Here is a 23,845-nt window from a genome sequence, read left to right on the forward strand (position 1 = left end):
TACCTCCTCACACAAGGGTGCATCCAGTTTTTCATGTCTCTCTTCTTAGGAAACATGCTGGTTCTGTTAACCAGGTGGCTGCTACCTTCCCACCCATTGATGATCAGGGCCACTTTATGTTAGAACCTGAGGAAGTCTTGGGGCGGAAACTTGTTAAGCGCCATGACCTACTAGTGACACAAATACTGGTTCGTTGGAAGTTTGCTAATGCTGAAGACGCCACTTGGGAGGACCTTTCAGCCATCCAACAATAGTTCCCTCACTTTCAGATTACTGCTCCTCCAGCCAATACCATCCTTGTGGACAAGGATTATTTTTAGGAGGGGAGTATTGATACACGTTATTTTATAGTATCTCATATTCTGTTAAGTATTTACTATTTTGCCTGATTCTGGGAGAGCGTATATTAGTAATACATCATAGAGTTAGTTACGGGAAGAGAGAGAGTATGACAGGACGTGCCTAGAGGGAGGTATATAGATTGTATGATTGTCTCTTTGCCTCTTGTTGAATGAATTCTAGAATTTCTCTCCTCTACTCATATCATTAATGGTTTATGGATCATGTATTAAATGTCATTTTAGGGGAAAATGTGAAATCCCGGAGATAATGCTCATTATTCCCTCCTGATTTTATGCCTTTTATTCCATCATTTATTACTTATTATTCCTTGATTCTTTTACCGTTGTATATAGCTGTTGTATGTCTTTATTACGTTTCCTTTTCTTGCTCTGTAAAATTCATATAAAGCTGTGTCCCTATGCTCTGTGTGAATATACGAACAATACGAATTATTCAATCTGGTCTCCCTCCTCACGGAAAACTTATATGTTTGATTACTTCACTGCAAGGTTTCCTGTAATCTATCAATGTACTTACTGTTAAGCTATATTTTATGATGACCTTTCACATGTGTGTGTGTTGACATTCTGAATGTTTCCATGTTCAGTAAATTCAGGAAACCGATGACAATACTTGTGTTAAACAATCATGGAGGTGGAATTTTCAGTTTTCTTCCTCTGGCAAATAAAACTGAACCTCGTGTATTGCATCAGTATTTTTACACCTCTCATAACATTTCAATTGGAAAGTTATGCTTGGCTCACGGGTAAGAATCTAAATATTTCTTGGAATAAATGTTTTTGTTTCTGTATCTTTTGTCCTGTCTTCCTCTGGAAAAAAAAAATCAATGTGTTTGCAGCGTAAAACACTTATATGCCCAGACAAAGATGGAACTTGAGGATGCTTTATTTGCAGCACAAAATGAAGACAAGGACTGTTTAATTGAAATTGAAAGTTCCATTGATCACAACGCAAATTTTCACAGGTTCAAGTCCTTCAATTCTTAATTCAGACGTAGTATGAGTTATTTGGATTCCTACCTTTTTGCTAATATATTTCGCATACTGACTCAGTATTCTAAGAAAGTTTGCCCTTCAGACAGCAGAGAACACAATAAGATTACTCTCAGCTTCTCTTAGCCAAAGCTCTATAAAAGATGAGTTCTTTTACTCCAAGGTGCATAAAATAGAGTATTCCCAATATAGGTTAGTTATCAAATTGTACAGTTAGTTAGACACTCAAGTATTTTATATTTCTCACTATGTGCTCGCAATTATTTGTGGCAGCATTGCACTATGTGCTCCTCCAACTTCAACATCTCTGGGTCACGATCAGAAAGAATTCTATAGAGGAGGCTTTATTTTATCTCTATTTCTTGAAGATGGAAGTGTGGGTTTTGGTGAGGTTGGTATTTACCTAATATTTTATCTTGTGCACCATTTTTTTATTGATTTAATGTTTTCGTCTCTTGATTTTGATGCACATTCTTTTTAAAAAAAAAAAATTTCTCTAAAAATATACTTATGTGCTATTGCATCAAGCAGGTTGCTCCTCTTGAGATCCACAGGGAAAATCTGGAAGATGCAGAAAATCAACTTAGGTTTCTTATGCATGCCATGAAAGGGATTAAAATTAGTTGCTTCTTATCTCTACTGAGGGGCTCATTTTCACGTTGGATATGGAATGAGTTGGGTATTTTGGTAAGTTGTCTAATCTGCATTGCGTATATAATTAAAGGTATAAAAGCTATTCCTGGGCCAATTGATAATCGCTTAAACTTCTAGGTGCCCTAGGTCCTTAACAATGTATAAAACTTCTTACTGCATCCAACCCCTCCTCAAATCAAAGGGAACCATGGGGAAGTTGCTAAGTGGGATAGTTATGCCCAATGAATCTCTAAGCAATCGTACAAAAGGTGACAAAAGGTCGGGCTGGGCAAATTCTGAATCTGATTGTATTGGCCAGGTCAAACTTGACCTGCATCCCCTATAATCTAACTGGAAGCTTCTTGGATTATTTAAACCCTTCCATGATGATAATCCTCTTCAAGATTAAATATCAGCAATGAAACATTGATGTGCCTGTACTTTGTCCATAGTTCATGCTTCTTGTCTTGTGGGCATTTGTGGGAGAAGGCATGTTGGATTTATAAGCCACTCCTGGACCTACACCTAATAATTAAAACCATTTAGTGAATTGGTTCCTGAACAATACAAAATCAATTTGTGACATGAACAGGAAAAATGGTCATTATATTATGTAGTTTTAAAGGTCTGGCCTTACTTATTTCCCAACGCAAGGAAGTTACTTTTATTGGATGTAGCAATTGTTATGTTGTTTAAAAATCTCTGGCTTAGGTTGGTTTTTTTACGTAACGAAGTTATAGCACTTGGATGCAGCCTTCTTCTATCTTTCCAAGTGTCAGATGTGGTTTGGAAATGGCCATCTTGAATGCCATAGCTAATGCAAGAGGGTCCAGTTTATTAGACATACTGCACTCCCAGACGAATGAAAAAAACAAATATCAAAGTTCAATGGACGTTCAGGTTTGTGCTCTACTTAATTCAAATGGATCTCCGGCTGAAGTGGCTAATGTAGCTGCTGCGCTTGTTGAGGAAGGATACCCTGCAATTAAACTAAAGGTAAGTTAGTCTTGTAATGCTTGTCTGTTTCATATGCTGCAGCTCCTTCCTGCATGCTAAATGGGCTGGTAAGAATTTAGAAGATGAAAGGCCTGTAAGTTGTAATGCTATTACAGGTGGCTCGATGGGGCGACCCTATTCACTCTGCTCTAATTATACAAGAAGTGAGAAAGAAAGTTGGTTGCCACATTGACATCCGTGCAGATGCAAACCGAAGATGGACTTATGAAGAAGCCATGGAATTCAGCTCTTTCGTGAAGGATTGTGAGCTGCAGTATATTGAGGTAGACTACAAAAACAGGACTCTTTTAGTAATACTAAGATTCACCATTCAGCTTTTGTTTTTGTTCCTCACCTTCCACTAAATTATTTGTCTGTGCATATTTGGTATGGTATCATACTGGATTTCTTAACTTCTTCGTGACTAAATCCCTTTTGCAGGAGCCTGTTCAGGATGAAGATGACATTCTCAAGTTCTGTGAAGAAAGTGGCTTACCTGTTGCCCTGGATGAAACAATAGATAACATTCACGAAAATCATCTGGAAAAGCTGGCGAAGTTTTCTCACCCCAGAATAGTGGCTGTTGTGAGTCAATGTGCATTTTTCTTCAACATGTTATATAGTATCCAGTTCTTACCAAATCAAAATAATAAAATAACAATCTCTAATTAGAATTTTTTTTTTTAATATCTGAGAAATCTAACCTGCACAAATAATTATATATTTAAGGTGAACTATGTTCTCTAACTTTGATGCAGGTTTCATTTTAATCCTTTGATTTTATCAAGTTCTTGTTAGTCCTTTTATTTTAAAGGGCAGTCAAAAATTTCCTATCAGTTAACACAGTTAAATAAGTTAACGGAATATGATCACTTACATGCTCAAAGTTCATCTCTTAAAATTATTGTGCATTAATTAATCTAATTATTATAATTAAATATGTTTATTTTTTAAATAATTAACTAATGCTTTAATATTAAAAATAAATAAATATCTTGATTATGACATAAAAATAAAAACCATAAAATAAATTATTTTTAAAACATTTTAATAAGATTTTTGGAATTGCAACTTTAAAATTAATAAGGTTTATTTATTTAAGCAATGTTGGAAAATTTAAATTAAAAGCCTAAAGTAGAAGAATTAAAATTGATTTTTTTTACTTTATGAAAAAGAAATTGAATTTTTATTACATTTAAAATATTTTAACATCTTAAAATAAATATTTACAACGCGCAAATAGAACTTATTTATGTCAAGGCTAGGGTGTCTTATAAAACATGTTTCAAATCAAAATCATTTATTTTAATGCTATAATTTCTAATGTCTTAAAAGCATTTTGGTTATAATTATCATACTAATTTATAATAGTTAGAATATAATAATACTAATAATATAGCTTTTAAATATGTGAATAATCATTTTCCTTCAACTTATTTAGGGGTGTTAAGAATTAGGAAAATTATGGCCTTATCTTAAAATACTAACATGATTCTTCATAAAATTAAAGTATTAAAGTGAAACTTACCTCAGCCAAGAGATCAAAGATACATTTTTTTGCTTATGTTTAAGTACAGGGAGCATCCCTCTATTCAAGGTTCTCCCAAAATTTTAAGTACTGCCTAAAAAAAGTTCCCCTAAAATGGCATGAGGTGACAAGTGCACAGACAACTAGTAAAATTACACTGATGATATCATTAATATAGAATGGCTACTCTCTTAGACTTGCAATTCTTTCAGGTTATCAAGCCAAGCATCGTTGGTGGATTTGAGAATGCAGCGTTAATTGCCCAATGGGCTCAGCAGCTGGGAAAGATGGCTGTTATCAGTGCTGCATTTGAAAGCAGTCTAAGTTTGTCTGCATATGTGCAGTTTTCTCATTATATTGATATGCAAAATGCAAGTAGATTCAGAGTGTCACATAATAAAGTGGTCCCATCTGTAGCTCATGGTCTGGGAACCTATCGTTGGCTTAAGGAAGACATAACAACTAATCCCGTTTTAATAGACCGTAATCCACACAGTAAGTTTATTGAAGCATCAGTGACCGATGCTAGACAACTGTTGAAGAATTTTCGAGTCAACCAGAATGTGATCAATAATGTTATAACAGAGGAGCAAGTTCATACATACCAACTGACTGTAGAACTTGACAATGTCTCTTGTCTCTTTCGAGTTCAGGAGATTGGACAAAAGAATGATGTAAGTATAGCAGTTTGCATACATATTGCTAATAGCTTTGGTTCAATTTCCTTGAGATATTGAAAATAAAGTAAGTTGCAGCGTATATTCCAACTTTAATCAATGGAACAGCCAATGCAAATGAATAGGTATTGCTTTGTGTTCACTTTCGATTCGTTTCATAAGTTTCCTTGTGCTGCAAGAGCTTAAATTCATAGGAGCAAGCCAAACCATGCGTACTAAATAAAACATGCTAGGTTCCTTGAATGAATGGACTAGCAGTATGGGTATATTTTTTATCCATGCCTTGCAACTTTACTTTCTCACAGGCTGATTGGGATACACATCTCATGTTGTTTGGTGAGTCTACGGCCTGGTGTTAGGCCCAGTTTCCTAGTTGGTTTGTTGCTATGATTTATTTCCATTCTTAAGAGGATTACATTAGGGTTATATTTTCAGATTTTGCCTGTTATGATTTTCCTGATTTGTTTTCCAGATTTTTCTCCTTGATTTTCTGATCAAATTTGTTAGCTTTTGTGGCTCCTAATTCTTATTTGTATTTTGTTCAATATGACTGAATATCTGAAAAGAGTTTCTGGAAAAATTACATGATTTTATTAGAGAACTAGAAAGAAAAGTGTTGCACACGCCTATACAAAAGTTAATAATGCTAAAATTTCGTTGAATATGGGTGACTCTATCTTTGTAGATCAATACAACCCCATCTTCTGCCTGCTAACCGATTGTATCTTTTCAATTTCTAAGATGTAATTTATGAGATGATTGTTCCACTGTCTTCAAACAAATTAAAACCTAGTAATAGGGACATAGTATGCCTGCAAGCAAACTTAGATTTTCATGTTGATGCTGATTCAATCTGATTGATCCAATGTAGGATAATGTTCTGGTATTTCTTCATGGTTTTCTTGGGACTGGCGATGACTGGATTGCTATCATGAAGGCTGTATCAGGATCAGCAAGGTGCATCTCAGTTGACCTTCCTGGTCATGGAAAATCAATAATAAACACTGTAAAAATTCCTGGACAGGAACCGTGCTTATCTCTGGAGATAATTTCTGGTTTATTACATAAGCTAATCCATCATATCACTCCAGCAAAGATTACTCTTGTTGGGTATTCAATGGGAGCAAGGATTGCATTATACATGGCATTGAAATTTGGTTACAAGGTATGGCGTTATATCTGGTGTTTTACTACTCTAGAGTTGTTTGCCCGATTGATAATTTAAATCTTTATGAAGGCTAAAGGAGCTGTCCTAGTATCCGGGAGCCCTGGGTTAAATGATGAATTGGCAAGGAAAATTCGTGCAGCTAAAGATGATTCCAGAGCGTGCTCCATGGTTGCACATGGGCTACAACTTTTTCTTGAATCCTGGTATGCAGGAGAGCTGTGGAGAAGGTAAATTGTTTGTTTTGAACATTGGGAATGCTCAGGCATTTTGCTGATCTTATTATACTGCTATCACTGTCCTTTTCTTCAATATTTTGAAATGACATTGTTCAAACAGCTTTCGAAGCCACCCTCATTTCAATCGAATAATTGCAAGCCGCTTACAGCAACATGATGTGCAGAGTCTTGCAAAGATGCTGTCTGGCTTAAGCATAGGGAGGCAACCGTAAGCATATTCATCCTTGACTGACTATTCATTTAGTTAGCTATGAGCCTATGACAATTTTATCTTGTGTTTGATACTTCAAAGGCGCAATGCAACTGTGTATTATGGGAACCTAATAAGCATATTTTAGTTATGTAGGTTCTGTTCAGTAGTGACATATTTGCAAAAAGTGCCCCCCCCTCCTTACATTGTTTTCCTCTCTTCCTGCATGACAGTTCATTGTGGGAAGACTTGAAGAATTGCAGAATGCCTTTTCTGCTCGTGTACGGAGAGAAAGATACTAAATTTAAGAAAATTACTGCGGCAATGATCAACACAATGTGCTCAGGGCAGGAAAAATGCAACAATATACATGAAGTGGTTGAGGTTCCCAACACTGGGCATGCTGTCCATCTGGAGAACCCTCTTTTCATCATTTCTGCCTTGACACACTTCATGACCAGGTTATCAATGTTGAATTAAGTTCTCAAATTGGGGAAGATCAGAACTCCATGTGACGTCCTATATTACGTACTACAAAATAGAGTTACCAATGCAAGATAAGCTAAGCTATTCAAAAATTGATGCGTAAACATTTTAGCCAGATTTACACGCGACAAAGTTTATGTTTATCTAACTTGCCATGATTGGATTGTGCTAGTCTTATAGAGGGACTAATTCGTATTGAGAGATTCCTCAAATATGAATTAGTCAATAAAACTAGATATCAGATGTTTGTCACAAAAAATATGATTTTATTTAAAATTAAGTTTATCCGGCTTGCCTGAATATACACTGCTGCGTAAAATCATGCAAATCATGCAGATCATCAAGATTCCGCGGATATTAGTGGTGATTGTACGAAATGGAAAATAGCCAAATGTTGTATTTCAAAGGTTTATCTCACACACATATATATATATATTCTATAATTTAGAGTAAGTTTCAATAATTTGAATTTTAATTTCAATTCATTGAACTGTCGAGTCTAATCATAATTATTGGAATCTCTTAGCTGTAATTATTTTAGCTGGATTTATCTGCAAGCAATTTAATTTGGTTATTGTTGCACTTTTATCGTTTTATATTCTTAACATTTTTAAATATTGTCATAAAAGTTCTAAACACTAAACTCTAATTGTTTATAAAAATAATATAAATATAAAATTATTTATTAGATTAATTATTTTGAATTTATAAAAACTGTAATCATTAAACGTTACGCAACAAAAATCCTATTATAAAAAATATTAATTGAACCTAAATTTTAATCAAAACTCTACAGAATAAAAGCGAAAAAGAACATATAGGAGAGGAGAATAGGAAAAGAAGCATAAATGACATGGTTAGGATGATGCTTGTTTATTAGCTTATGTTATGGCCGATTATAATGTTATAAGCAAGGTTGTCAAACTCACGAATTTAAACAAACTCGTAATAATGATGTAAACTCGGATAGTAAACTCAGATCGTAAGCTCGTAAGAGTTTATTTTTATTAATAAATTAGTATTAAAAGTATATAATCAAATAATTAATATATAAAAAATGCGAATAATTTTATTTAAATATATTTTAAATGTAAATAATTAAAATTATATTCATGAATATTCATAATTTATCATATTTAACAAATAAATTTCTATAAAACTTATATATAAAGTCATTAAACATAATAAAATTCAAAATTTCAGCATGAGTTTAGGAGCGAGTTGACACAGTTTTATTAGTTGAAAATATAAAATATTAAACTCAGAGAGTCAACTCACGAGTTTGACAACAGTAGTTATAAGTTATACCATTATTTAATGGTAAAGCTTGTTTATTACTTTATATTTTAATAATATTAGAATAATGATCTAGGGTTGGGGGGGGGGGATTCTGAGAAGATCCCAGTCATTTTATTACTTACTGCGCGCATGCAATTATATATACTTCGTTCGTACGTGTCAAGATTATTTGTGCAAGAGGAATTTTTTATTCGTTTTTTCAGGTGTTCTTCGTTGCAATTGTTGAACACAGAGTGATAACATAAAAACTTAATTTGAGAAAATCCCTAATAAACCAAAGGAAAAGGCCAGTCCAAAACACTTAAAACTTGAAAAATACATCCTTCATGTTCCTCGAAAAGCCCATCAGAAATTGCATCAATAATGTGATTTTCCAACGAAGTATTGGAGAACCAATTTCAGCAATTGCACCATTAATCTTTTTAATATTTGAAAGATATTGATTGATTTAAACCTTTCTTGCTTCGCCATGCATGGATTCTAAATATTTGATTAATATAAACTCATCTTTTTTTTTTTCCCCTAATCAAGAATATACAATCAAAGACTAGTCTTTTTGAGGGACACAGATCAAACAAGTGGGACGATGACTACTCTCTTAAAAAGGTCTTTTTAATACACATAGTTAAATATCAAATGCTAGAGAAATCCAACTCTATATATAGGGCCCGTTTGGACTATTGATAGAAAAAGTAGTTTATTATCATTTTGACTTTTAAAAAAATTAGAAGGAATAAAAATTAAATTAGGTGATATGAATTGTATTTAGATTAGATTTTATAAAAGTTAGTTTGTAAAAATTAGATTGGGTAAAAAGTTGTTTGAATTATAATTAAATAAAAGTAAATTTAGTTTGTAAAATTACCAAAATTGGTATGAGTGTTATTAGATAATAAAAAATAAACAAATAAATTTACATAATACAATGAATTTAAATAAATTTTAGTTTATAAAATTATCAAAAAAAAGTATGATTTTTATTAAATAGTAAAAATGATAAAAAAATGAATTTACATAATGTAATGAACTTAAATTATTTTAATAGGAAAAAGAGAAATTTGATGAATAAAAATATTTATAAAAAGGTTTATGTAAATACTACTTCCGGTCCTAATTATAAGAGCCAATTGATTAATTTGAGAAAATTAAGAAAGTAAGTTGAGTTAGTTATTTATCCTAAATAAGTGTTGTCTTTCCTAAAATATTCTTACTAATCAAGTGCATTAACTAGAACTCTTATTATTAGAAGAGCTACTTTAGAAAAAAAAATATAAATATGAGAAACAAAATAGATTGAAATTTTATATTTAAAATCAAAATAAAAATTAAACAGAATTTTATATTAAGAACCGGAGATAACATAAGAATAAGAGTGAATGAGTGTGAGTATGGTGGAGAAAAACACGCTTTGAAAGTAGAGAGAAAAGGTACAAGAGGAAGAGAAGAATATCTGACACTCTAATTATTATTTTGGGGTTATTTTTCCCATCATATGCACGGTGCAAAAGCTCAAAACGTAGCTCAGCTTAGCTTATTCAAATCGTGCGTTGAATCCCACTTCTGACCCATAAGTAAAATGAAATAAAAGCTCAGCCAAACAGATTTAAATTTTGAAACATAGTTCTAAGCTGAAATAAAGAGCTTCTCGACTTGTGACCAAACGGGCAGACACACATATATGAAAAAATTACATACAGGTCTCATAATAAATAATTATAAAAAAATCTCTCAAAATTCCCAAATGCTTTTTAAGTCTCCATGAATCTCAGGGCAAAAAATTAAAATTGTAAAATTACCTATTTATCCTTCCAAATGACAACATGTAGAGCTACAGTCACAACCTACACAGCAACCAATCACAACCTTTTCAATCAGTGAGGGCAAGTAGGTAATTTTACAATTTTAATTTTTTTGTTCTGAAGTCTCTGAGGACTTAAAAAGCATTTGGAGATTTTGAGAGATTTTTTCAGAATTAATTATCTTCTATGAGACTTATGGGTAATTTTTTCTATATATGTACCTAATGAACAGTGCCAATCAAATGACCTTATTGGCAACATGGATTTCTAATTTTAACCAACCCCAAGGTAATATGATATCCCAATTGGTGAAATGGACTTTGAAGAGAAATTCTTACGCGCTCCAAGACATCACATCATTTATACTCTGACAAATCAAAATACACTACATCAATAATTTAATCTGATGTGGAAGCTTATCTGTCATTTTTTTCCCGACTCTCTCTCCTCGGCCACTTTTTTCTCTTCATCTTTTTTTCAAGGGAAAATTTCACTGTAGGACCGCAGAAGACAATTAATTTCAAAAAGCTCTCAAAACTTTCTGAAACTTCACTGCAGGACCAAGGGGGCAAACTGATATTAATTCCACAAAGAAAATGATGCTATTGCCCCTCATAATACTTATTGTAGGATGACATGTAAATGGACTAATTTCAGTTGTAAATAAAGGTATGTATGTTGCAAATTGACTAGTCCCATTTGCAAATGAGCTCTCTCACACTTATTCACTTACAGGCACCTTTTTCAGGTGAATGAGGTGATATGTAAATGGACTAATTCTAATTGTAAATATATGTATGTATGTTGCAAATTGACTAATTCCACTTGTAAATGGGCGCTCCCACACTTGTTTACTCACGGAGACCTTTTTCAGGTGAAGGAAGTGACATGTAAATGGACTAATTCCAGTTGTAAATAAATATATGTATGTTGCAAATTGTCTAGTCCCACTTGCAAATGGGCTGTCCCACACTTGTTCACCCAGACACATTCTTTAGGTGAAGAATGTAATATGTAAATGGACTAATTTTAATTGTAAATATATCTATACATGTTGTAAATTATCTAACCTCACTTGCAAATGGGTTCTCCCATACTTGTTCATATGAGGGGTAATAGGGTCATTTTCTTTGTGGAATTAATATCAGTTTGCCCCTTTGGTCCTGCAGTGAAATTTCAGAAAGTTTTGGAGGCTTTTTGAAATTAATTATCTTCTGCGGTCCTACAGTGAAATTTCCCCTTTTTTCAAATCCTCTCTCCTTGTTAACCTCTTTCCCTCCTCTGACTCCATCCCTGCTCACCAAATGCAGAGTGGCGTTCTTTCCTCCTTTCGCCCAACAAAAAATAAAAATACCAAACAATGCATAAATTTCAGACTATAGATTTAGGTTCAAGAAGATCAATTTTTCGCTCATGACTTTAGATCTGAAATAAGGACCGACCAGATTTAAGAAGCTGCAAGAGGGGAAAAGATGTTACAAGTTGAAGGAGGGAGACATTGGTGTACAAGAATGAGCAAATGATGGAAGGGTCGAAATCTTCCAAGCGAAGAGAAGCGAACTCCAAGGAGTCAATGACGGTGGGGATCAGAGGAGTTAGGGTTGGGGAAGAGTAGGTGACGCAGAGGTAGGGAAGGGAGGCAGATGAGAGAGGATGAAGGAAGAGGTGAGAGAGTTGAAGGAAGAGAAGCAGAAAAACACAGTAAATAAGAAAAAGAGAGAAAGTTTGAGAAAAGAAACGAAGAGAAAGCTTACGGTCGAAAAGAGAGAAGCAGGGGAAGATGGGCATTCGATTTTTTAAAAAAAATGACAAACAAGAAAACACGTCAGATTAAACTTATTGATGTCAGGTATTTTAATGGTTAGAGTGTAAATGATGTGGTGTTCTTGGAGCACGCAAAGATTTCTCAGACTTTGAGATCTTAATTAATTTCACAGGCCAATGACCTTTGCATCACTCTTTGAATTGAGGCCAATCCCTATGCATATGTGTACGTGCATTTATTCAGGGCTCTATTTAATTATGGCTTCTTCTTCTTCTTCTTCTTTTTCCGAATGGAAAGGCAAGCATAAGCTTGGGTTACAAGGAGATAAGATTAGTGAGCATTTCTGAAACTGACATCTGCCAACTCTTGGTCTTACACAACTCGCGCTCTGCATGATGCTGGCACCTGAAATAATAATTCCAATTCTCCTCCCATTCTCTGAGCTTCCCTTGCTAGGATATCTGCACATGCCACTGCCTCTCGTTTCGTATGCAACAGCATGACTGACGGTGAGGTATAAAGCAACTCCCTGGTTTTCTCCACCTCAGCACGAAATGGGCGGCTGGTGCCATCATCTCGCATCAACGTGTTGATTGCCTCCACAGAGTTAGAGTAAACCAGGATATCTCGCAGGTTCTGTTGCTGGCACATTTCCAGCCTTGCTTTGATCGCCATTACTTCTGCAATGGTAGGTGGGTAGGTTCCAAGCTGTTGCTTGAAGCCTACTACCCAGTGTCCTCTGTGGTCTCTGATCAGGCCGCCACATGCAGCTTTCCCATGAGTGTCTATTGAGGCATCGACATCCAGTCTTCCCACTCATCTTCTATGGCCATACCACTCTGGAAGATCCTATGTCGCAGCTTCCCGTCTTGCACGTGTTCCCTCAGGTGATATAGGCACTGGTGCAAAATCTCCGAGTGGGTGATCTGACCTTCCCCGAAGACTTGTTGACATCGATGCTTCCAAATTGGCCAACAAGCGTGACCAAATATCGTTGTCCATGCCCAGGTGGCATAACGTGATTTGCTTGGCTCCTTTGTTGCGTTCCATTCTACCCATTCCTGTAAAGCACAAGAGAAAAAAGCAGAATACATGTTCGGTCTAATAAATTCCTTCCATACTTTTTGCGCGCTCTCACAGTCTCGGATGAGATGAAGAACGGTCTCCTCACTCATACACCCTAGAATTTAATAATGGTTTCTAGCAACTTGTGTGTGTATGCGCGCGCGTAAATGTTGTTTTAATTTTTTTTATTGAAAATTCATTATAATTTTTTTAGATTAAAGCGGAAAAGTAAACATACTTGAGGGTTGAAATCCTTGCTAGTTCAAGAGAATCAATTCTCTGAGTGTCATTGTCAAGATTTCCGCCGTTAATGCCGTTAGTTTGATTCTTTGAACAGGTAATATCAGGCGAAGCAGAAGTCACCCAAGTTTGAACCAACTTATTAGTTAAGCACACAATTAAACATCTTTGGCTGGCTATGATTGTATCGATCGATAACAAAATACTCCTCCGGTCCTTATTATAAGACCCCATTTGACTTTTTATTTGGTCCTAATTATAAGACCCCAATCCATTTTGTCTCTTATATTTATGCATTTTTTCCAAGATAATCCTTCTAATAATGATAGTTTTAGCCAATATACTTAATTAGCAAGGATATTTTAGGAATAACAACACTTATTTATTATAAATAACCAACTTAACTTACTTCTTTAATCTCCTCAAATAAGTCAATTGGGTCTTATAATTAGAATCGGAGGAGTACTATTTGCTAGGGAGAAAAAACTTAAAGCTTTTATTTTTTATTTTTGTAGTTGGAAGAAATATACACATCGATTACATTTATTTATTTATTTAATATCATTTAGGGGGAATAATTTGAAGAATGATGTATATTTTTTTTTAACTATTTTATTTCTTTCTTTCCAAATGCTTCAAAGTATACTATATCATTTTGTGTCAGCTGATTCAGACTCAACCGTGAAACAATGCTATTGCTTCATCCTAAATATAAAACTTAATTAACTAAATTATGAAAATCAAAAAATTGGTTAAGTAGATTATTTCTCATCATTATTGAAAAAACTGTTGTGTATTACTTTTCCTAAAATACCCTACATTTAGTGAGAGGATTAAAAAAATATTAAAAATTGAAAGAAAATTAAATACTTTTAAATTTTACGCAAATTTGATTATTTACGGTCTTTACTTGATTCGAAAAGGTTGGGTGTCAGATGTCAGAAAGCAAGAAATTTATTGAGCCAGCTAGTTATTAGATTGAAAACACTGATGGACCAAGCTAACATAGAATTTGAATCCTACCTTGCATATGTTTATTAAAGGCCAAGCAGCTTCATTAATTCAAAGTTTGTGAGAAATTTAATGATCATTTGATAGACATAAATTATTCATGAGCTTGATATATTTATAGAGTATATAGCTAAGAAACTGAAGCACTCTCCCATGATTTGGCTAAAAAAGAAAAACTCGTGGAATTATATACGCATAATTTACTCATCAATTTTGCCGATAATCTATGCCGCCAGAAAGCTATTCTTTTTATCTTTTTCTGAACGCATCAGTCGGACGAAACAATGGTACATATCAAAGCCGAATTCTTTTATTTCCCTCACATATCAAAACAAATGTCCATAACTTGGACTCGTACAGAAACTAACAGTAAAGCAGGATCCAGGATTTCAAAAGTACAAATGATAGTAAATACTGTTCACAAAAAAATATAGTAAACACAAAATGGAGATATGCACGAAGTAGGTGATAGCTAGGGCATAGCCTTGCTAATAATTGACTCTACTTTTCAAGGTCATAGCAAGTGGAATCAGAGAAGCCAGCCAACAGAGGACAGGGATCCATGTGAGGTATACAGGTAAGTAACAACCAACAAGAGAATAAAACGACAACATCATCAAAGCAGCTCCTGATATGAGAATGAAAGTGGAACTCTTTCTGTAATTCTTCCGTAGCAGAAGGCCGTTCGACATTAAAGCGATGCCAAATGGGAGTGCGACGGCGACCATGCGCGTCTCGGCGGTTTTAACGACTGGGCTATCAGAACGACGAGGTCTACTCCCATGGGAATGGCAAGACCCAGTAAAAGCTTCACCAGATCCTTCTTATCCATGATCTCCATCACGTCCGGGGAACTTACTTGAGTCCCTTCCAATTGTCTTTTCACCTCGCAGATGGTCTCTCTTTTCGTCTGCCGTGTGCGGTATCTGTGGGTTGGAGTGGCGATAAGTAAGTGGGGAGAATGGTGATGGAGTGTTTTCATCTCCAAAGGAGACCTCTGAAGCAGATAAGTTCAGTTGATGTGGATAAGGATCCAATTTAACATTTGATTTTCACTTCCATGTCCTTCAGTCACCAAAAAAATAAAAAAATAAAACACAAGGAGATGGCAGCCGAACCTTGGCATAAAATATTAGGCTTGATTGAATTGAAGAAACAAACAAGAGATGCAAAACTAAGCAAAAAATGGCTATGTCACCGAACTCCTTAGATATTTTTGGATCCATAATTATGACCTTCATTATGGTTTAAGTTTAATTAATCACATGATTATATGAATCAACATCGTTATCATGCCGTCGCGACTAAGAAATGTTGATGATGATCTCATGGGCAGGTGAATGGGCCCACCTCCATTCATCACACCCTCAAATCTTTAATTATTATTTCCCAAATAATTAATGTGTAAAGTCAGCTTATTAATTATGTAGGTTCTGTTCAGTAAAAGTCAACACATGTTTGCAAAAAGTGTTCCCCCCCCCTCCTCCTTACATTGTTTTCCCCTCTTCCTGCATGACAGTTCGTTGTGGGAAGATTTGAAGAACTGCAGAACCTGAGAGAAAGATACTAAATTTAAGAAAATTGCTGAGGCAATGATCAACACAATGTGCTCAGGGCAGGAAAAATGCAACAATATTCATGAAGTGGTTGAGGTTCCCGTCACTGGGCATGCTGTCCATCTGGAGAACCCTCTTTCAATCATTTCTGCCTTGAGACACTTAATGACCAGGTTATCAATGTTGAATTAAGTTGTCAAATTTGGGAAGATCAGAACACCATGTGACGTCTTGTATTATGTACTACAAAGAAGAGTTACTAATGCAAGATAAGCCAAGCTATTCAAAAATTGATGCGTAAACATTTTAGGCAGACTTGCACGTGACAAAATTTATGTTTATAGATGGACTAATTCGTATTGAGGGATTCCTCAAGTATGAATTAGTCAACAAAAATTGACATCAGATGCTTGTGACAAAAGAAAAGGATTTTATTAAAATAAGTTTGTCGGGCTTGCCTAAATATATATACAATACAGCGTTAAATCATGCAAGTGATCAGCATTCCGGGGATGCTGGGGGTGATTGTACGAAATGGAAAATAGTCAAACTTAGTATTTCAAAAGTTTATCACACACACGCGCATATTCTAATTTAGAATAAGTTTCAATAATTTTAATTTTAATTTCAATTCATTGAACTGTCGAGTCTAATTACCATTATTGGAATTTCTCAGCTGTAATTATTTTAACTGGATTTATCTGCAAACATTTTAATTTAGTTGTTGTTGCATTTTTATTGTTTTATATTCTTAACATTTTTAAGTATTGTCATAAAAGCTCTAATAAATTTTATTTGTTTAATTTATAAAAATAATATAAATATCAAATTATTTATTAGATTAATTCTTTTTAATTTATATAAATGATTACATAAAAACGTCGGCCAGTCATGTTCACTTAATTTGAGTGAAAACGCTAGTCCAAAACATTTAAAACTTGAAAAATACATCCTTCATATTCTTCGAAGAGCCCATGAAGAATTGCACCAATAATGTAATCTTCCAACGAAATATAGGAGAACCAATTTCAGAAATTGCACCATTAATCTTTTCGATATTTGAAAGATATTGATTGATGTAAACCTTTCTTGCTTCGCCATGGATTCTAAAGATTTGATCAATATATAATCATCCTTTTTTTTTTTGTAATCAAGAATATACAATCAAAGACTAGTCTCTTTTGAGGCATAGAGATCAAACAAGTGGACAATTACTGCTCTCTCAAAAAGGTCTTTTTCATACACATAGTTTAATATCGAATGCTTAAGAAATCCAACTATATATGTCTGATGAACTGTGCCTATTAAATATAGTTATTGGGAAAACACTCCTTTAGTTTTCGATTCTTTGAACAGGTAATATCAGCCAAAGTTCCAGTCATCCAAGTTTGAACCAACTTACTAGTTAAGCACACACTTAAACATCTTTGGCCGGCTATGATGGTATCGATCGATAACTATTAATATTTGCTTGGGAGAAAAAAATCTAAAGCTTTTTTTTTAAAAAAAAAAAATTTGTAGTTGGAAGAAATATACACATCGATTACATTTATCTATTTAATATCGTTCACAGGAAATAATATGAAGAATATGTATATTTTGTTTACTCTTTTATTTAATTTCTCTCTCTTTCTAAATGCTTCAAATTATACATTTATACCACATCATTTTGTGTCAACTGATTCAGATTCAAACGAAAGTGAGAATTAGTTGAGTAGATTGTTTCTCATTATTATTGGAAAAATGTTGTGTATTACTTTTCCTGAAATACCCTACATTTAGTGAGAGTATTAAAAATATTAAAAATTGAAAGTTCAAATTCTATAATTTTTTTCTTTTGGCAAAAAAAAATAAATAGTTGTAAATTTTACACATTTAATTATTTACGGTCTTTACTAGATCCAAAAAGGCTGGGTATCAGATGTCAGAAAGCAAGAAATTTACAAAGCCAGCCAGTTATTAGATTGAAAACTCTGACGGACCAAGTAAACACAGTTTGAATCCTACCTTGCATATGTTTATTAGAGGCCAAGCAGCGGCATTAATTCAAAGTTTGTGAGAAATTTAATGATCTGATAGACATAAATTATTCGTGAGCTTGATATATATAGATTTATATAGCTAGGAAACTAAAAAAAACTCACCCATGATTTGGTAAAAAAGGAAAAAAGGAAAAAAGAAAAAAGAACAACTCGTAGAATTATATACGAATGATGTGCACATGATCAATTTTGCAGATAGAATCTCAGCCGCCAGAAAGCTATTCTTTTTACTGTTTTCTTTTTGTCTTTTTCCGAACTCATCGGTCGCACGAAACAAAACAATGGTATCAAAGCCGAACTCGTACAGAAATTAAGGATACAGGGTTTTATCCTACTGATGTCCATACCGACATTCAGATGCGTACGATCCTGCTCCTGAACTTTTAGCTTTGTTTTCAAGTTTCATATGGTCCTTCTTCTTCTTCGTCTCTTCGGAAGTATGCCCAGCCATACATTGCAAGTGGAATCAGAGAAGCCAGCCAACAGAGGACAGGGATCCATTTAAGGTATACAGTTAAGTAACAGGCAACAAGAGAATAAAACGACATCAGCATCAAAGCAGCTCCAACTATGAGAATGAAAGTGGAACTTTTGCTGTAAGTCTTACGGAGCAGAAGGCCGTTCCATATAAAAGCGGTGGCTAATGAGAGTGTAATCACGACTATGCGCATCTCGGTGGTTTTGACGAGTGAGCTACTAGAGAGGACGAGGCCCACTCCCGTGGGAATGGCAAAACCCAGTAAAAGCTTCCCCAGCTCCTGCTTATCCATGATCTCCATGACGTGCAGGAACTTACTTGAGTCCGTTCCAATTGTGTTTTCAGCGAGCAGAAGGTCTGTCTTTTCTTCTTCTGCTGTGTGCAAAATCTGTGGGTTGGTATTGATAGAAATAGGGGATGAACAGGAAACCTTAGGTGTGGATGTAGGGCTGTTGAGCTGCTGGGAGTGGCAAGAAGTTCGTGGGGACAAAGATCGAGTGTTTTTATCTCCAAACGAAGCCGAAGGAGACGAGAGGTTCGGTTGAAGTGGATGGGAAGAAGTGGTGAGGAACGCAAGCTGTGTGGATTCTGATTCTGGGCAAGAAGGTGGCATACTTGCATTATCAGAATCGCTCTTCTGTAGAGTTGATTTTGCAGATTTGTATTTAGGGTAGTTCAAAGGAGGAGGAGCAGGAAACGGATTCATCTGGGTTGTGAAGAAATGAAAAGTGGGGAGAACAATGAACTGAGGGAAAGCGTTTTGGGATATATAGGCACTGGGAGGGTCCTGTAACTTGTGCTGACAAATAGAAATCCTCCAGTGGGAAGCATATCATGTCCCTCTCTTCTTCGTCTTCCGGCTCACAATTCGCCACGTCATCAACAAGCTAATGCTTCCCTTAGTAGGTCCCAGGACCCCACAATGCACTCACCTTTCTCTACAATGCACTCACCTTTCTCTGCTAATAAAATGAAAAGATAAAACTTAAGTGGGGTGGAAGAAGTTTTATTAGGAAGAGAGAGAAAATCAAATAAAAAATAAAGAGGAAAGTCGAGAGACAGAAGGGAGAGAGCGCGTGCTGAAGAAAAGGAGGAGCCAGATTCTCTCAGGATCATTTAAAATGATTCATTTTACTCAGAATCCCTCAGTGCCTTGAAATCCTGTCCATCCAAATGATCTTGAAGGATCAAAATTCACCACGTCGTCAACAAGCTACTCCAAAATCCAAATATGCTTCCCTTGGTACGTCCCAGGACCCCACTTAAGTTTTATCTTACCATTCGAAAGCAGAGAAAGGCGAGTGCATTTGGATGGTAAGATAAAGCAGAGAACATTTGGGTGGTAAGATAAAGCAGAGAAAAGATGAGTGCATTTGGATGGTAAGATAAAACTTAAGTGGGGTCCTGGGACGTACCAAGGGAAGAGTATTTGGATTTTGGAGTAGCTTGTTGACGACGTGGTGAATTTTGATCCTTCAAAATCATTTGGATGGACAGGATTTCAAGACACTGAGGGATTCTGAGTCAAATGAATCATTTTAAATGATCCTGAGAGAATCTGGCTCCTCCTTTTCTTCAGCACGCGCTCTCTCCCTTCTGTCTCTCGACTTTCCTCTTTCTTTTTGATTTGATTTTCTCTCTCTTCCTAATAAAACTTCTTCCACCCCACTTAAGTTTTATCTTTTCATTTTATTTTTGCATGCCCTGACACGCCCTCCCTCCCTCCATCCCTCTCTCTATCTCTTCATTTTTAATTTTATTTAATCTCTCGTTTAAATAATAGTGTTTCTTTTTCAAATCAAAATTTCTAAAATAATTATATAAAAATATAAATTTTAAAATATGTTGGATACATAATTTATATTTTACAACCCAACCTTTAAATTGTTTCCCAACTTTTAAAAAAAGGATATGTGAAAATTATAAGAAGACTTTGCTAAAGAGAATCAAACTGAAAAAAATATCCAGTTAGATTTTTTTTTTTAAAACTTTGATGACATACATTTGCTTATGATAACTTTTTCCTTTATTTTTTTTATGAGCTCGCTGGTGCATTAATGTTTTAATTAAAAAAAAGTAATCCTTCTTGTACCAAAAAAAGTGAATTTTCAAACCTGTTCTGTAACTTCATTGATATTTATGGATGATAGGTTATGTTTACAAAAGTATTTTATTTTTTCTTATTTTTTGATTAAATTGCTGGAAGAATTATATTTTGATAAAAAGGTAAACCTTCTCCATTTCAATCTTTTTAGTAATGCTACGTTTTAACTCCAGTTAAAGCTTAAAACGTAGTGCTATTACTTAAATTATAGAGTAAATAAAATTAAAAATGAAGGGAGAAGGTTAGTGTATGAGAAAAAAAAATGGAGAGATAAAACGAGTAGAGAAAGGTGTCTTAAGAAGAGAGAGAAAATTAAATCAAAAAGAAAAAAAGAGAGTCGAGAGACAGAAGGCAGAGAGGGCGGGCACAAGAAAAGAAGGACATATTGTCCCCAATAATTATGGTTCTCACCTTGTGATCTGGAGGATTTTTATTTGCAAAGGTTTAATTGGATTCACTTATAAGTAGATTTTCAAATATTCCCGTGACTCTTAATATAAAACTCATTTAACTAATTTAATTAAATTAATAAAGTTAGGTAAGTTAGTTAATTATAAGAAATATGACACGTTTTTCCTTATCATAATCATCTTTCTTAATACCCCATCTTCCTCTTTTATTTGATTATGGTTGAGAGAGTATAATTTATAAAAAATCGATAAATATGAGAAATGAGTCTTATATTTAGAACCAAAATCAACTCAACAATTGGATTTTATATTAAAAACTGGAAGAGTATGATTTATGAAATTCGAGATAAATATGTGAAGAGAATTTGTCTCTACTGGTATAAACTTACTTAAAAGTTCATTTTAAAACGGAGGTCTAAACAAATCCTAATGGTTAATTTTGTCTCGACTCCGAAGGTAGCTTTTGGCTATCATTGCTAATAGGTGGCTTTTCACATGCTTGCACCTTCACAGATATTTCTACGCACAATTTTTGGGGACACAATCAGTCCTCAATCCTTTTTATTTCACTCTGAGATTAAAGAAACTAAAGATAGAGATGTGTCTTTTCAAATCTGTTGTCCCTGTAACGTATATTGTAAGCGTTAAAAGTCATCCTTATCCCAAAATTATTCGTGTGGCAGTTGTTAATATTTGAAAATTCTTTTTTCCTTTTTAATGTTGCCTTTGAAATTGTTAGAAAATCAATCAATGTGCCCTTGTTTTAGGGATGGGTACTAATTAGATTTCAACCATTAAGATTTATTTTTTAATTTTTTAAATTATTATTTTAATAAGTATATGTTCTAAAACAAAAAAATAAGAGTTAATATCATTTTTAGTCTCTAAAATTTGATATTATTTTGGTTTTGATATTTGAAATATGAAATTATGGTTTTGGTTCCTGAAATTTGACTTAATTTTTGTTTTAATCTTGTTTTAGAAACTAAAAACACTATTTCAAAAATGATCAAAATAAAATCAAATTTTAAGGACTAAAATTGCTAATTTCAAATTTTAAAGATTAAAACTAAAATGAGATCAAATAAAATCGGGTTTGACGGCGGGGAGAAGGTTCTGCGGGTGAGTGTTATCCTGTCTGCTCCTCTTGATTTCTGGATTGCTCTGGAGGAAGGACGTGTTGATGGAGGGCTCGATTTTGCCGTGCCAGTAGCGCTATTTATATGGGCAAAATGGGGATAATCTGTGTGCCACAGGGTTCATTCTACCTTTTAACTCCTCAACTTGTTTCATCTTTCACAGTTTCTCTGAGAAAATGATTTTAAAAAAAGTTAAAAATTATTAAATACTAAATAAGAAATGTGAACACAAATTTGTTATCATTTGAAAATTTAGTATTATCAACACTAAATAAAATGTTAATATCAAATCTGATTTAAAATTCAGTAATTTTTAGCTTTTTCTTTTGTTATTTTTTCACTTTCTATTGACTCTCAATAAAATATTCACACTATACTACCTCTTGTCTTAATTATAAAATTTTATTTATAAATTATAAATAGATCTTATAATTAAAATCGGAGATAGCATTTAAAGTTGCGAGGGAGATGGCAAGATGCATCGATCTTTTGATACACCTTGCTCCATGTGCTACATCTGAGTTTAATCGCCACGCTGTTTCCCAATGTAACGTTATCTCTGTGAAGAAAATTCTTGAAAAAATACTTTTAAATTTTAAAATTTTAAATCAGTTTTATTTATTATATTTTAATAATAATTAACTGCACTTAACTTGACAAGCAAATAAAACCAAAATTTTATAATACTTTTTTTATTTGGGATTTTGACATTCAATAATTTTTTTGGGGGGAGATTTTCCCCATCCCTCTTTTACTATTCGTGTCATGATCCCTTCTTTTTTCCTTTTTTCATAATAAGATCAACCTTTGAACGGTTTAGATTTACTTTTCTACAAAATATTTTTTATTTCATTTAGAAATAATTAATATACAAGTTCTTATAGTTTTAACCGGTTTTTAATCAAGCCCCTATATATATTTTTTCTTTTTATTAGGTTTTTATAATTTCACATGTTTTTATTCAGGTCTTTACGATTTTTTTTTATCATATCCTTATTGTTTTACCTTATTTTTGATTAGGTCCTTATAGTTTTTATTCTTTATTCTATAAATAATAATATTCTGTAAATAATAAATTATTATAATAATCTTATGTTAATATTCTTTTAAATTTTAAGTTAAACATATATATTATTTATTTTTCAATTCTAATTTTTATAATTATAAAATTCCAATTATAATAATAAAATTTTATAAAATCAGAGTATAATTATAAGTAATTCATAGTTAAGTATAATTTATTATTTTGATTAATTATTAATTACTAAACAATTATATTAATTATTGTGTACAATTATATAATTATTAATTTAAAAATAAAATTAATTTTAAAGAATAAAGTTAATAAATAATTTTCTTAAAACCACAAAAGACCTAATTAAAAAATAAGTGAAATTATAAGAACTTGATTAAAAAAAATAAAGAGACCAAATTAAAAACACGTGAAAGTAAAAGAATTTAATAACAAGAAAATTTTTTATAAGGATCGAATTAAAAATTAGATAAAACTATAATAACTGAAAATTAATTATTCCTTTCATTTATTAGAGTTTTAAAACTATTTGTTTTTGGAATACAAACGGAAGACAACAAAACAACAAGAATCCAGTTCCCTTTATCAATCTTCCTCTAAATCTTAAACTATTTTATATCAAGTTTTAATAGTTT

At 33.4% G+C, this 23,845-nt stretch overlaps 1 protein-coding gene across 7 annotated transcripts in view; it reads left to right on the plus strand.

Moving 5' to 3' along the window:
* The window catches only part of LOC114720406 (protein PHYLLO, chloroplastic-like), a 51,614-nt gene that overhangs the window by 16,049 nt on the left and 11,720 nt on the right, over positions 1–23,845 (plus strand). For 3 of the 7 annotated variants that reach the window (XM_028906050.1, XM_028906055.1, XM_028906056.1), the window contains 13 exons: positions 950–1,108; positions 1,202–1,327; positions 1,416–1,547; positions 1,629–1,746; positions 1,887–2,042; positions 2,742–2,984; positions 3,101–3,268; positions 3,426–3,569; positions 4,725–5,186; positions 6,061–6,354; positions 6,427–6,584; positions 6,694–6,801; positions 7,017–7,554. In XM_028906050.1, the coding sequence (XP_028761883.1) occupies positions 950–1,108; positions 1,202–1,327; positions 1,416–1,547; positions 1,629–1,746; positions 1,887–2,042; positions 2,742–2,984; positions 3,101–3,268; positions 3,426–3,569; positions 4,725–5,186; positions 6,061–6,354; positions 6,427–6,584; positions 6,694–6,801; positions 7,017–7,263 (2,515 nt within the window). In that variant the 3' untranslated portion in view covers positions 7,264–7,554. Of the gene's footprint in view, positions 1–949; positions 1,109–1,201; positions 1,328–1,415; positions 1,548–1,628; positions 1,747–1,886; positions 2,043–2,741; positions 2,985–3,100; positions 3,269–3,425; positions 3,570–4,724; positions 5,187–6,060; positions 6,355–6,426; positions 6,585–6,693; positions 6,802–7,016; positions 7,555–16,037; positions 16,289–23,845 lie in introns of those variants that run through there. The other 4 variants (XM_028906051.1, XM_028906053.1, XM_028906052.1 and 1 more) reach the window with 4 other exon arrangements.

The sequence above is a fragment of the Neltuma alba genome, unplaced genomic scaffold, assembly GCF_004799145.2.
Source record: "Neltuma alba isolate B1F8T4 unplaced genomic scaffold, ASM479914v2 tig00011982_pilon, whole genome shotgun sequence".
NCBI lineage: Eukaryota > Viridiplantae > Streptophyta > Magnoliopsida > Fabales > Fabaceae > Neltuma > Neltuma alba.